The 16,093-nt window shown below is 39.8% G+C and overlaps 1 protein-coding gene across 4 annotated transcripts in view; it reads right to left on the minus strand.

Annotated features, from left to right (window-relative positions):
• cdh8 (cadherin 8) overlaps positions 1-16,093 on the minus strand; it is a 166,561-nt gene that overhangs the window by 85,090 nt on the left and 65,378 nt on the right. For all 4 annotated transcript variants that reach the window (XM_072671725.1, XM_072671726.1, XM_072671728.1 and 1 more), the window contains exon 3: positions 6,902-7,196. In XM_072671725.1, the coding sequence (XP_072527826.1) occupies positions 6,902-7,196 (295 nt within the window). The remainder of the gene's footprint in view (positions 1-6,901; positions 7,197-16,093) is intronic.

Below are 16,093 nucleotides of genomic sequence, written 5' to 3' on the forward strand. Positions count from 1 at the left end.
TGAAGTTCCCCATCACTGGGCTGCAGGGTTCTCCAGAGTGATGGAGATCCAATATCTTCCAGAATGAGTAAGAGTGGTAGAACCAATGCTGTTATAGACCTCACTGATGTTCTAGTTGGGTTGACTGTCATCCTCACCCTCCTCACAGCAATGTTCCTATAGAGTAAATTCTAATGTGACGCCTTCCCAGAAGAGGAGAGGCAGTGTCTGCAGTACAGAGGTACAAACTCCCAGCTAATACCCTACATCTCAGAGGGAATGCTGGATAAGAAGGTGTCTACAGACCTTTGGATGTACGTTCAAACCCAGATCATTATATTTTGCCAGATTTTGCACTGATATAAATACAAAAACAGACATAAAGTGGCTCTGATTTATGAAGAGGAGACAGTCTAGGACAAAGATCTGTTTGTTTGAATGTCTGTTGTTTTCTTTTGCCGCCAAAGAGCTTTTGATTCTTTCCATGAACGTCTCCCAAGACATAAATAGTTTATAAGACCAAAACAAGTCAAGTCCAAGCCAACGAGAGAACCCTGGGTAATGTTTAATTAATCAGCAGCGACAAAAGGAAATCGCGATCACAAAAGAAGCCGCCTTCCGTCTTCTGACGCCGCCGTTTTCCCCACAGGAGAGTGCTCCTGCCCTCAACCACTGAGAACTTCACCATAGTGCTTGTTATCGCACACACTTCACTGTCAAACCCACATAGCAGCGCTGAGTATTTCACTTGGGCGAGTTACTCTGAGAGAGAGTGAGAAAGGCAAACACTCGTTCTTTCTTTCTTTGCTGTTAGAGCTTTTCAGACATGATGGATTACAGCAGAATCTAGGAGGTAAAGGTTGTGTCCAAACAGTTGAGGAAAGCAAACTTTTTTTCGGGCTATTCTGGTGGCAACTTGTTCTACCTTACTTTTAACGAGTCCAACAGTAGCCAAAGCAGAAACGAGGAAAACAACAGCGAAATGAACCTCATTGGTTTGAAATTCCCACTGTTTTGAAATCTTTGTCCTAAAAAGTTAAAAAGGGGTTCTTCCAGGATTCTTTATAAAATAAAACCCAGAAATTGGTAACACTTGCACAAACATATTCATGCATATTTTATAAAATATAATTCACAAGGCATCCCGTCCACTATTGGTGCTTTTGCCATTTAGTACACATTGTACAAATCCCAAACGCTCTTTCAGTCACATTTGTAGACCAGTTAGACATATCAGATATTTTGCAAAGCTGTAAAGGACGTATCATGTGTACACAGAAAAGAGAAAGGCCAAGATGTGCCAAGAACCTTGAGAACCTTTCTTTTAGAATGTAACGCTGTTGCTACCTTCTTCTTGCAAAATGCATAAAAAACCAAAGAATCACCCGATGAAAGCTCTACTATGAGAATAAAGTGAAATGTCAGCACTGATCAGCAACAAAAACTTTCAGGTGTTTAAACCACTGTTGGGCTACAAGAGCTTCAATCTGTACAAGAAAATGAATCCCCACTGGTTTCATTTGATTCCCACTGGTTCTGAAACCTCTGCCCTATAAAAGCTTCAGTATTTGCATTCACACAATAACCAGCTCTAATTAAGCTTATCTGTTCACAAGAGTCTAGTCTAGTCCTTTTATAGTCCTGTTTACAAGCACAATCTGACCGTATAACGGTATATGCCCCCTACAGGACACCTTAGAAATCAAATCTCACAGTTTACATCATCACAGCGTAGCACCAAAAAGCTTCACTTAAAGAACCCATTTGTATTTGGTCTCCACAACACTTCTTCAGGGGTTCTTTATTAAATGCAGTGGTTCTATATTGAAAACCTTGGGTGCTACTGTATATAGAACCACTTTTAAATGTTTCTATAAAGAACCAAAATGTTTTCCACTCCCCCAAAGGACCCTTTAACGAAGCATAGAACCATTTAATCATCTAAATTGCTCTTTATGTTGAAATAGTTATATATATATAGATCTGTTGCCAATAATAAAGACCAATTTATTAAAGTTTAAAATTATTTCTTTAAGGAAAGTGTTTCCCACTAAAGAATCCCTCTAAAACTCTAAAATAGTTCCGTCAAGGTTCTTTATTAAAGGCTATACTTCTACATATATCTACAACGACCATTTAGATGCTTATGAAGCTTATTTGCCTGATAATGAATTTTTCAGGTTAGTGGAATATTTTTGAAGATAATTCTGAAATGGTTCTAAATAGCACCAAAATCCTTTCCTTGAGGAACTCATTTGTTTCTCATCTCCACAACATGGTGACTCCTTCTTGATTGAGTGTGGTCCACTCCTCGTTGTGTTCCTCTCCTCATGATGAAAGTGGACGCTTGTATAACATGGATGCCCTTCTGAGTGCTGAGTGGACGTTTGCGAGGGCGTTAAAAACAGGACTGAAACCAGAACCTCTGTTCTGTCACTAATATCCAACCATTGGTTTGCATCTAAACATTCATTGCTAAAAATGTGTGGTCAAAGGGTTCTTCAGGTTAGCGTGAAGCTTCTTTGTAGAAGGTTCTATATAGAACCATGGCAACTCAGACAACAATTTGGATGGTTAAATTGTTCTTTTCTTTAAAGCAAAGTAATAAAGAACCATAAAAACGCAAAGGAAAAAAAATATATGCTGATGTGAGTTTTAATTTGCAGCCATATGAAAGTACAGAGTCATCTTATATGATTAGAGATGGTTTATTAATGATGGTACCAGTATCTTGAGATCAGAGAAAGAACAGGTCAGGGCCAAACTAGAAGTGTCCCAGCTGTTGGGGTTGTACTGTCCCTCCTGAGACCAGCCCTAATGTAAAAGATTATCAGGAAATAAGAATTTACCACAATGCTTAAATAGTCCTTTCCCTACTTAAATGGATTCTCAGATTAGTAAAAATCACTTTGTAGATCAAAAGTATAGAACTTATGATATAGAACTCTACTTTGGGTCCTGCTTTCTCCATCTTTACTAACCACGCCCACTTTCAAGAGTTTGTTTCTTCCACCTGTAAATTAGCGTTTCCTGTCATTTGGTATCAGATGGTTTATGGCTGTATCGTATTCAGAGTAAGTCATACAGTACAGTATACATACAGTAGCTAGCTATGCTAACCTAATATTGCCACAGGCTAATTAGAGCTAATTAATAACACAACCATATCCAAAAAAATAAGACATTTGCCCTTCTTTGCTGCAGCAGCAGCCTCTACTCATTTGGATAGGCTCTACACTAAATGTTGGAACATTGCTGTGGGGAGGATTTGATTGCATTTCGCCTCTTTAGAGCATCAGTGTGGTCAGGTACTGATGTTGGATGATTAATACTGCTGCTCCGACCCATCTCAAAAGTGTTTAGGGTAAAGGTTGAAGTCCATTCCATTATGGCTCCAGTGGACCCCACAGCCCACGCCCAGCATTGGGCAAGGTGACCTTAGGCTGCTCCAGAGCGTCCTGTTCTATTGGTCAGTGCTTTTCTGTGGAGATTTTTGTGTCAACAATAGATGCACTTTAAAGTGCCATGCTAAGGTGCTATTTTTAAATCCAAAAAAGCAGACTAGGTGAGCTCCGCATTTTGCAGTAGTGCCCTTAACCTGAAATTATGTTGATTTTAAGGAGCACAGGCTGCAGAAAACGATCAGATCAGTAACATTAATCCTGTCTAGAGAATGCAGTGTGGAAATACAGTTTACAGCAACCACACTTTTTTATGAGTCTACACCAATCAGTGCAGTGCATTTCCGGCTTCAGCGTTCCTCCTAAGAAATATCCAGAAACTGAGGCTTCGGGAAACTCTGTGAAAGCTTTGTTCATCCTCACACAGGCTCTGTCAACTCTGGGTGAGCTCCATTTAAAACAAGCCAACGGGGCAAAGCATATTAGAATGCATGACCAGGTTTATTTGAGAATGAATGAATATATTATGTTGTTAGAAATGTGCATCTTTTTCATGGTTATACTTTACTGTTGCTCGGCCAGCCTTTTTCCAGGCTCGGGCTCGTATTTAGTGGATCTCTCGGATGAAGAAACATGTCTAGATAGACGCCTGCAAACATACCTCGCTGTAAATCAGAGGCATTAACACATTTCACACATTCACAGATATGTTAAGTTGCTAATTTGTGTCCTCTTGCCTTTCCAATAAAATCTTAAGATGTTAAATTAGCAGCATTTCAAATGATATGCATTAAGTAATACTTAATGTTAAAGGGCTTAAATCCTATATTTTTTCTTGTATTTTTATTTATTGGACCCAAAAGTATTCTTGATTACATCAATATGATATGCTGTAACCTCTCAGACTGCATGTATTGCTCTGGTTTTAGAAACTATATATGTGTTAAAAGATCTCTGTATTGATTGGCTGCTCTCTGTTTTGATTGTGTCACATTTAGAAAGCAGTCTTCAGTGTGAATGTGCAGGACTAAACTGCTTTGGTTCAACCTCAAATGGGTTGCTTTTACAGTGTAGTTTTTATATATGAGCATATGAATTGAAAAGCGAACAACATCTACTCAATATCCAGCTGTTTTATTTTTTTAACGGATATGAAAATGTAGTTTTGGGCCCATTACGTTAGCACTTAGCAGTCAAATAACAGAATTAATTAATATTATTGACACTTCACTTGCTGTTTATTGTTTCTCAGACTAAATATAAAAACAGCAATAAGCTCTTGTCCATCCAAACTGCAGTCTGAATGAGCTCACACTCGCGCTCACTCAGAAAAAAAAACACAGCGCATCCAACAAGAACGAAAGCATTGTCAATCTATTATACAGCAGTACAAACATGGTAGCTCACAGAAAGCTCTGCTGATGGATTTTTTATGACATAACTCAAAGAAACCTTTGTAATACCTGTTGGCCCCACAAATGGATGGCCACCAGGGTCAGTGATGGGCCCGGTAGGAGATAAGCATGGGCCTCATTTAGGCTATATACTGTACATGGGGACTAGATGGGACCCATGTGAGATTAAGGGGGGCTGTAATGATGGGTCCCATTTGGGAAGCCCAACTGAGTCTCAGTAACAATACATGATAAACCCACTCAGAGCCCATTCCCACCTGGAACCCTCCACAGTGGCCTTTAGAGAGCCTGAAAAAAAGAAACCATACATTAAAAATATCTATACATCTAATAAACGTTATTCTTTAAAGAACCCTTCTCTGAAAACTGCAGCGCTCTGAAAAAAAACCCAGAGAAACATTATAGTTCTCCATGATGGGGCGTAGTTATCTCTCATGTTCTTGTCAACAGATTACTCCCTACCAGTAACAAAGCCAGTCACTGACCTGGATATGTAGCCATACGGGACGTTCTCGGCACTGAGCTGAGGTGAAAATGCACTATTTGTCATCTTCACCATTTACGACAGTGCTGGTGCTTTAAGAGCATTCGGATTATGAAATATTAAACATGCTCAGTTATTGCTGTATGAGCTGCTACATTACTGGAAGTTGAAGGCCGTTCTGAGCTTTTTCTGCTTTGCTCAAATTGCTCCCTGATGCTCAACGCATGAAATGAAAGTGGGCCTTGCTTCGACCAGGTAAGAGTGTAAAAGTGTAATAGTGAGTTTTAGAACAGTGTCAGAAAATAACGGTCTCATCAAAGTTCAGAGTTTGACTCCTGAATTTGACTGAGTTTTTTTCTACACATTAAATGTATTTGATGTATTAAATGTGATTCATTATGGGGGCCTTTGTTTTGTGTTTCTGGGTCATTTTGGTCGCTGAATTGAGCTCTCGTTATCTTCATACGCCTGGATGTGAGTCTAAATTTCAATTCTCTCCCTTAAATGACATTAATAATAAGCTCACTAGACAAAACCAAAATTACACGGTTACCTGTGACTGAAACACACCTAATCGCGTGTAACGAGTACGAATAACAGCTGAGATTTGATTTGGCACGGACTGGACAAGTTTCAGCATGTAGGCGATATCAATGTTCAGACACTCTTGCATCAATCTGACAGTCCGGCCAGCTTTCCTGGCCTGGTGTTTTACTCGTTAATGCTCCTGAATGTTCCTCCACACTATGGTCTTTGGCCACGCCCAGATGCAATCACTCCTTTTTGCTGGAATTGCTCATAGAACCTTTTGTTCCACTGTTATTTTAAGAGTGTAGCAACTGATCAATAATACGTTACTGTATTATAGGTTTTCAAATTAATAGTCAAAACCCCTCCTTAAGTGTCCAAGAAAAAGACTTAGTGCCAAGTTAAAAAGTGTCTACTAAACATTCTATAGATTTAACCCCTTTAAAACATCTATAGACCACCGACTGGACGAAAGTGTTCTATTACTAGAGAATAGCCCCATTAGCTCGCCCGAGCCCAGCGCCCGCCCCTCCAGAATTCCCCCGAACTGATTTCTGCTTATTTAGAAAATTTCCACCATAGCTTTAACCTGATTTCTCAGGGCAACTGTCACATTTAATGAACCTGTAAAAAATATGACATAATAGAGCTTAAAAGTTTATGGACATTCTATAGATTTAACCCCTTAAACACCTATAGACCACCGACTGGCCAAAAGTGTTCTATTACTAGAGAATAGCCCCATTAGTATGTACAGAAGCCCCTGTAGTTACAGAGTAATCCACCTTAGTACGTAATAAGCCACAAAAGACCATTTTTTAACAAGTAAACCATGAACAGGAGTAAACGTTTCACAATTCAGAGGCTCTGATCAGTCCTCTGATTTGAAAATATATGTGAAACTATTATGCACATCCAACAATAAAGGTAGCAGGAGCTTCTGTAATAGAAAGACAGACTGATCCATTTTACTGTGACCAACATGGACCTGCCGCTCACACACTTCTCTAAGGGCTCCCTTTAATCGACACACTCTGAATGCATCACAGACGAGGCGTTCAGTAAGACTCAGCTCTGAAAGTGAGTTAACTCACCTACTGGAGACATCTCTGGCACTGAGCCGCGGAAAGGCCCTGCCACGAACTGTGGAGGGTTATCGTTGATGTCTTGCACCTTGATGATGAACTGTGAAGGAGATTCCAGAGACTGGTTGGTATCCTTGTTGATGACGCGAGCCATGAGTGTGTATTCAGCCTTTTCTTCTCGGTCCAGCCTCTTCATGGCGTGGATGTCGCCCGTGTTTTCATTGATGACGAAGATTGTTCCCGCGCCCTCACCGGACAGTTCGTACTTGAGGTTCCTGTCTGCTATGTTCAAATCCGTGTGGAGCTGAAAAAATAGAAAGAAAAAGGGGATGAAAAAGAGATGTTAGATCAAAAGCTACACCCGATTACCAAGGTAACACTTTTTTTTTGCATACAGTGCTCAGTGTAGAACCAAAATGACTTTACTGGGTCTTGGAAATAAAAGTGACAAAAAGGAGCCACTAAAAAACCTGACAAAAAACACTATAACAACAATAATTTCCTGAATTTGTATTTAATATCATTAAAATGTGTCTCTATTTATTTAATAAAAATATTATATATTCAAAAAAATATTGTATTATTATTTGTAATATATTTAATTAAGTATATTTTAAGTACTTTTAAGTTTAATTAAAGGACCCCTTAAAATAATAATAAATATATCTCTACACTTTGTGGTCAAGTGGAACCAAATTTATTTATAAAACACCTTTTGGCTATTATTATTATTATTATTATTATTATTATTATTTTATTTATTTATTTATTTATTTTTTATTTCTACTACTACTACTACTACTACTACTACTACTACTAATAATAATAATAATAACCAAAGGTGTTATACAAATACATTTTATAATAATATTATATGATTATATGATTATATGATTATTATTATTATTATTATTATTATTATTACTACTACTACTACTACTACTACTAATAATAATAATAATATGTTGTTGTTATAAATCAAATAACCCCAAATATCAAAGTTTTCAGAAGCTACTTCTAAGCACTTTTTTTGTTTTTAAGAGTAAATAAAAAGTAAAAGTAAATAAATAATAGCCATTCTCTTAACATTAAATAAAGCTATTTGCCATAGTTCTACCTAGACCAATCTGCCTAGACCAATTTGACCTTATTTACCATCTGTTAACAAGAATTTTCACAATTTTTCCAAAGATTCTGACATGAGATTTGTTCAGCCTTTGAGAACAATATGATCCATCACATAAGATCAGAGCTGTGAACATTTCTGCGCTTTAAACCCCAGCATGAATCGGACCTGGACTCACTGACTTTTCTTTTCTTAAGCACTAATTTAAGAACCTTCTTAAGAAGATACTGATGGATGACTGTCTTTACTAACGAACGTCTGAAGAATCCCCTCTCTCTGAAGAGCGTAAGGGCTGTAAAATGCACAATCAATCTCGTCCACTTTGGACAAAAGCCTCGTCCGTCACGTGAAGGAATTAGGGCTCGCCGCCAAGTGGACTGTGGTGGAGTCCTTCCAGCAGGCGGGTGTTTTACTGTGACAGCTGAATTGTCCAATCTCACAGACAAAAGCGGTAAAGGGCAGACAAGGTCCCGGGCTTGCAGGCAGTGTTTAGATTGTGTATCCCAGCCCGTCTGTCATTCACTCTTTAATCCAGCCATGATGGAGAATGGAGGTGATAGCACTTTTTTTTTTCTCCTAACCTGCATTCAGGTGCCTCTCCACCGTCAACCCTGTTACCAGCATCGACCACAGGAGTCACCCCCTCCCAACACACAAACACACACACACACACACACTTCCAGACAAGACCCCTGAGCTGAGTCAAAGAAAAAAGAACATCATAAAGAGCGACCTGTCTTTAACACTCCTCTCAATACTCAACAGAAAACACAGCTGCCAACAGCTGGAAAACAGCTCACACCTCCCAGCTCCTACAGGCTGCTGGTACTGTTAAAGTAACCCAGTACGACTCTATAGAAATGTTTAAATAAGAGATTTTGTACTTTATACTACACTGATTAGCTGTTGGACAAATCAGATATTTAGAGTTAATCAATAAATCAATCAATAAATCAACCTAAGGGTTTCTGTTTTCTGAGTGGCTTTGAGCATGTGCACAAAAAAAACACGGATGGAAATGAGCTATGAAAAGATAAAACATGCAAAACAAAAATAATCAAATAACATCTACAAATAAAATAGAAATAAAGTCACAAATATTATTAATTAAATAAGCAAATAAAATGATATTAAAATTATATCAATAATAACTAAAGATAAAAAAACAAATACAATTAACAACTAAATAATAACTAATAGCAATTTCCAAAAAATAGATAAAAACTCTTTAAATATTATTTATATTTATTATAATTGTAACTTTTGCTCAGAGTGTTATATTTTATATTAGTCATGAACACATTTCTTATCACTGGTGTTGTTATGGCAACAAATACATTCAATTGGAAAGGTAAGTAAATTTCACTGTACACCAGTAAGAGAGATACAGGCAAATAGAGAGAGAGAGAGAGAGAGAGAGAGAGAGAGAGAGAGAGCAAAAAGAAGTGAAAAGAGAACAAAAGGAAGAGGCACAAAGAGACAGAGGGGGATTCAAAGCAAAAAAAATAAGAATTAAAAAAAATGAGAGAAAAATATAGAGATCAACAGATTTAAAAAATACAGTCAGACAGATAGGGTGACCCATTAATCGATAGATAGATAGATAGATAGATAGATAGATAGACAGACAGAAAGATAGATAGATAGACAGACAGATATGAGAGAGTGGGTTCAGTCAGAGGTCGGCCTTCCGTAGTCTCTTTGTTGACGTAAAAGGAAGAACTGAGGTGGTTTGAGAAAAAGGAAAGGAAGCGGAAAAATAAAGGAAATCAAACCCGGCTCCGATTAAAGAGAGCGAGGCGCACAAGGTGAGCGACTTCAGGGACTTCACACCAAATGAGCAGAAGGAAGTGGCTGTTTTTATTTTTTCAACACCTCTTCTAAATTAGGTAGCATGTCCCAGAGGAAGGTGGGGGGTGTCTGGAGTAGGGGAGGGGGGGTAAAATGGAACATTTGCAGATTTGACAATGCTCAGCAATACTCCCAAACACAGCCCACGGCATGCCGCCATTAGGATTAGTGAAGTGTTTTTTCCCCCTCCTCTTTTTTCCAAACTCACATGAGGACGTCCTGTTCCGCAAACTTCAATTCCATTTCCTGGCCTAGAAATATAGAAATATGCGGCGGCATCCTGGTGGAACGGCACCGGGGGAGCGCGGTAACAAGGCAAACTCAAACCCAGACCTCAAAAAACCCACTGCAATTGTTTTATAAGCGCGCTTTCATGCATATGTTGTCTCGGAGGTGCTGTTCTCAGACACTGACAAAGCACATTCACTTAAATTGTCACACCTTGCACTTTTGTTCTCCTAATTGTGCCATCATTCCACATGAAAGATCTATCTCATTAACACGGCGACTTCACAACAATCTCGGCTCTATGAAAACCCTTAAATGAGCCCAAATTAATGATGCACTTTTTTCTGCCTGTATGTTTTTTTTTTTCGTTCCCTCCTCTCCTTCTCCTGCTCAACCCCAACGGCCTTCGTCTTTCCTTCTCCTGAGCTCTTCGCTAAAAACAGACTTTAATTAACGAGAAATGTGTAATATTCCATTGATTATTAATCATGGTGGAAATAATTAAAGCTTTGATAGGTGAATTAATATCGCTCACTTTTTGTTTTGCAGAACAGCCGCAGCGTCGCAGGCCTGGACTCACACTGGTCCTCTGCTGCCAAGCCACCCTTTAATCTCAGTGTACAAACACCGGCCCCGGAAGGGAAGAGGTCGACCTGTCTGTCATTATTCACGTTGCCATGGCGACATTCAACGACATCAGCAGGTCTGAAATGTCTTTGCATACTTTTCTAAAAGCTTTGTATGAAAATCCTCAAAGTGACTGGAGTCCTCAGCCTGTAACCTTCACTGCAAGACCGGAAAATGATGAAAAATCGAATATGTGTGAAGATCTGCAGAAGCTTATTAGACGTCTGACTTTCACATTACAGAAAAATCTAAACTTTAATATCATTTAATGAAATCTTTATTAAAAATATATATATATTTGAAGCATGAGACGAAACACCCATAAGCTGGCTAGTCTTTTAGCACCAACACTGCTCCTATTGTATTGTTAGGTCTCAGGCTCCAGATGGATGGATGGATAGATAGATAGGTAGGTAGGTGGGTATGTAGGTAGATGACCTGTTTGGCATGTCCACCAATTAACATAGTGCTAACTGCAGGCCTAAATCATCACACACTCCCCTCACACCAAGTGGAGGTGTTCAGCAACCTCTAATAGACTTGATTATGTGGGTTCTGACACTGGATGACTCTCTTGTCTATCATGTTATCTAGAACATGGGCTGAAGATTGTAGCTTACCTTGTTAGACTAGGGTTCAAGTACCTGGCTGGACCAGTACACCACAGTACACCTGGGTTTAAGTCCTTAGAGACCCCTAACCGTACATTCTCCTATGATTCACATGACAGAGCTCTAGCTAACTTAGCTAACATAACATTAGCACCACCTGCCTAATACTGAGTAGGTCCCCCTCGTGCTGACCATTTGAGTTATGGACTCCACAAAACCTCTGACAGTGTCCCCTGTGGTATCTGGCACCAAGACCAATGCTAGCAGTAGATCCTTTAAGTAAGTCCTTTAAGTTGTGAGGTGAGACCTCCATGAGCATCAATGAGATTTAGGTGCACGGCGCACTGGTTGTCCTTCATTGGGGCACTTTTGGTAGGTACTGGCCACTGTATCTTGGGAACACCCCACAAGACCTGCTTGCTGATGTTCTGGAGATGTTCTGAGATGTTCAGTCGTTTATCTAGAACATCACAGTCTGGCTCTTGTCAGAGAGTCTCAGATTCTTACACTTGTCCATTTTTCCCTCTTCATCACCTTCTTCATCACCTTCAAGACCTGACCAATCACTCACTGCCTGATATGTAGATTCACCTCTGGACAGGAGCCGCTGTAGATGAAGATGATCAATGTTATTCACTTCACCTGTCAGTGGTCCTAATGTTATGGCTGATCTGATGTTAGCCTGCATTGTGAAGTCAGCCTATTTTTGTTATAGCTAGCCTCGATCGAGGGTCTTAAGCAGCCAGGATTTAAGAGAGAGACGAAAGAGAAGAAGGAGAAGAAAGAGCGAAGAGTTTTGCATAAATCAACTCGGGCCCCAAAAATGCCTTATTTATTTGCCACCAGGGAGCGTGTTTTCCATAAGAAGCAGCATTTAAGCAGCCCATGCCTGTTCATTAGTGCCTGTGTGGAGATGAGGAGCCCTAAATCTGCCCAGACACACCGGCGTGAGGTAGTTTAGCGACTGTGTGATTGCATGCGGTGGTGTTTGAGAGCGTTTTTTTTATGTCCTTTCCTCCTCGCACTGCTCACTGCTCTCCAGTAGGAGTTTTTACTGTCAGCTCAGGAGGAAATATGTCAGTGAGAGGTGGAGACAGGCTTTACGGCAGCACGAGGAGCAATCAGCAGCCCCGTAATGAGAGCGACCCTCCAGCCCTGCCGCATCCTAAAGTGCAGTGTTAAGCCCTACATGGCAAATTAATGATTTCGCTTCTTGTCAGGGCAAGCAAGCAATGGAGAGCGTACCTACTCCAGGGAGGCTGAGGAGAAAGGGTCCTCATCATCCGCGGGGACACACACTTCTCACTTCGCTTCGTACATGTCACCGAGGATCCATCTAAGCCACATCGCGAGGCTCAATTAGGCTGGGATTAAGTCCCAGGGCCCGCTAAGCGCTAGGTGATCCATATGTGTGGATTAGGCCAGGCCAGAACCTCAGTGACTAGACTTATAGCTAATTCATGTAGAAAGTGCTTCCTAATCCTGCTCCTGGAGTGGCGGAGTGGCGCCGTCCTGAAGATTTTAGTATTTTTCCTACTTTAACACACCTGATTCAACTCAAGAAGGGCTTGCTAATTAGCTGGTATCAACTGATTAGCTGGATCAGGTGTGCTGGTGCTAGACGCTGCCAGCATGGGCTGTAGAAAATGCCTCCTCCATCTGAATCACATCTGAATCACCACATTTTGAAGGCATTTCTCATTCTTCATTGCCTCACAGTGAGTGAGCTCTGCAGTAAAGTCAGTATCGCCTCCATAAACTGTTAAACAGTTAGCATTCTGCTTTCAACCAAATAAACCGGTATATTAAAAAAGTGGACACTGGGGGTACTGGAGCCAGATAGTTTCGAGTAGGCCATGCAGCTCTAAACCATGCAGCTCTACTGTATGTCTAAATGTTTGCGGACACCCCTTCTAATGAATGCATTCCGCTACTTAAACTTGCACCCATTGCTGATACAGATGTGCAAATGCACACACACAGCTTGTCTAGGCCCTGTAGAGAAGTACCGGCAATAGAATAGAACTAAACATGACCCTATTGGCACCATGCTGCCTGATGCCAGGTGTGGGCTAGAGGGGTATAAAGCCCCCCAGTGGAAGAACTGTGGTCTCTGGAATGATGGTGGAGCTCCATCCAGTCTTTTTGGGATGTGATGAGGAATGATATATATATGATATGTTTGAAATGTTTGTCTTTTACAAACAAGGTTATTCATAGAACCCAAAGAACCAAGAGTGCACTTGGTTCTACTAAGATGAAATTAGCAATGTTGCTATGGAGTATACAATGCTAGGTATCCAATGTGCTAAGTCGTTATAAAGTTGCCTAATTATGTAGATAAACAATTACAAAAGTCATCGAAAAAGCACAGTCATCATCATCATCATCATCATCATAAAAACTATCATAACAATAACATTTGCACTGAGTTTAGGCATCTTTTATGCTGAGGAACATGAGGAAGAGCAAAATATCAGCATTAAATACACCATATTCATCAGTTTTGTCATTTTTTAAAATGAAAACACTTTAAAGAATGGAAGCGATCAGAACTGCAGAACTGTAGTCGGCATCTGGCTGCAAAGCAAGGTCTCATTTTCTTTAACTTAAACTGAAAAGATGTTCCAGCTTCATTGTATCTCATTATTTATTTGGATTTCCACCAAAAACAAAACAAAAAAAACTGTGAAAATGACACTGGAGATCAGTTTGAGTCCACTGAGGAACATCCTGTGAAATCACCTCTCTTTATTTGTAGTGTAATTTGAATTAAATGCTCGATGAGGGAAAACATGACGTGTCTTATTTGTCTTTGATATGGGAAACAATAAAGCTGCCATGAGAGAGTGTGAGGAGGTGGTGGGTGGGTGAAGGGGGGGGGTGGGGTTGGGGGGGGTGCGCTTTATGTCATTTCATTTTCAAAGCTAATATCCATTTCCGGGACATGTACCGTACCTATATGAGTGATGAGTGAGCGATGCTTGGCTGCAATATTTTGAAGAAAAGGAACAGATGGCACACGGCTGATACGTGATATATGCGGCTATTCTTGGAATCAATTTCCTCTTCGACTTCGTCCAATGGGAAAACGGACGTTATTTCAGCCAGCCGTTTCTTTATTCCAGAAAAAATAAAAAATACAAAATACAAAACTGTTGCAAATTAATATGTTTATACATATCGTGATTGTTTTTTTTTTTGGGGTTCTTTTTTTTCACAACAGCCAAACTGCAAATAAAACATGTTCGATGCCCTGAGGCTCATTTCCATGTCGTTCCACATCTACATATTCATCGTTTTCCTCCTCCGCCATTCCTACAGTACATGCGAACGTTAGGGGAAAGAAATGAGATCCCACATGCAGTTTTTCTTCAACACTTCTCCAACCAATATTACTAAAAATACTATTTTATATAAAAAAAAATAAAAAAAAAACTATAAACGCAGACTCCCGCCTTCATTCATCACAGCAACAGGTTCTCTAATCTCACTCTATCAGATCAATGGCTCAGATCTTCCATCTTAAGCTCTCAGCAAGACGCAAACAGGAAAAAGCAGAAAATAAAGTCCTTTTAAAAAAGACATTATGCAAAACAATGAAGCCGTGCAGGTGCAGCGGTGGAAGCGGTGGAAGTGGTCGGGTTGATGAATGCCGCGTGGTGCCTTAAATGGAGTGGCTTTCTCTTTAACCTCCTCCACTACATGATTAGCCTACCTGTGCACTTAATTTATTCGCGCCATGCTGAGAGGGAACAACACCACGAACAAAGGGAAATATGTACATACAGAGCTGTGGCGCAAAAGATTAGGCACTTGACATAATTGTATTTAAAAAGCTCTTTGATTGGGCATTAAATCTGTCGTTTGTAAGAGAAAATATATAGAGAGCAGAACACAGTTAGAAGTTACACTATGAGGACAAAAGTATTGGGACAAGTTGCTTCTTGTGAAATCAAGAGTATTAAAAGAGTTTCTCCTGATTTTGTTGGAGTAATTGTCTCTACTGTCCAGAGAAGAAGACTTTCTACTAGATTTTGGAGAAACAGCATTGCTGTGAGGATTTGATTGCATTATGTGCCAGAATGTTGGATGGTCACCATCCCACCCAATCCCACCTCATACCAAAAGTACTGGATGGAGCTCCTCCACCATCATTCCAGAGAACACAGTTCTTCCACTGCTCCACAGCTCAATGCTGGGGGGCTTTATACCCCTCTAGCCCCTAGTCTGGCATTATTAGGCAGCATGGTGCCAATAGGGTCATGATGTTGATCTGCTCCAGAGAGTCCTATTCTATTGGCAGTACTTCTTTTCTACAGGGACTAGACAAGATGTGTGCATGTGTGTGTGTGTGTGTGTGTGTGTGTGTGTGTGTGTGTGTATGTGCATTTGCATGTCTGTGTCAGCAATGGGTGTAACTTTAAGTAGTGGAATGCATTTATTAGAAGGGGTGTCCACAAATATTTGGACATGGTCAGTGGTCAGTGAGAGTTTGTACTTGTAACTCTATATAGCATTAGAATAAACCCAAATAAACATAAAGTAACATATATATATATATATATATATATATATATATATATATATATATATATATATGCTTATATATACTTGTTCAGCTTTGGTCAGTAAACAGAAGCTGAATTAGCTTGATTTTAAATGTGGTCCAGATGGAACTCTGTAGCACATCTAATTTGATACAGAATTTGGTTGTACTGTCGTGTTATGTTAGTCCAGATGGCACAGCTTGGATTT

The sequence above is a fragment of the Salminus brasiliensis genome, chromosome 25 (assembly GCF_030463535.1).
Source record: "Salminus brasiliensis chromosome 25, fSalBra1.hap2, whole genome shotgun sequence".
Taxonomy (NCBI): Eukaryota; Metazoa; Chordata; class Actinopteri; order Characiformes; family Bryconidae; genus Salminus; species Salminus brasiliensis.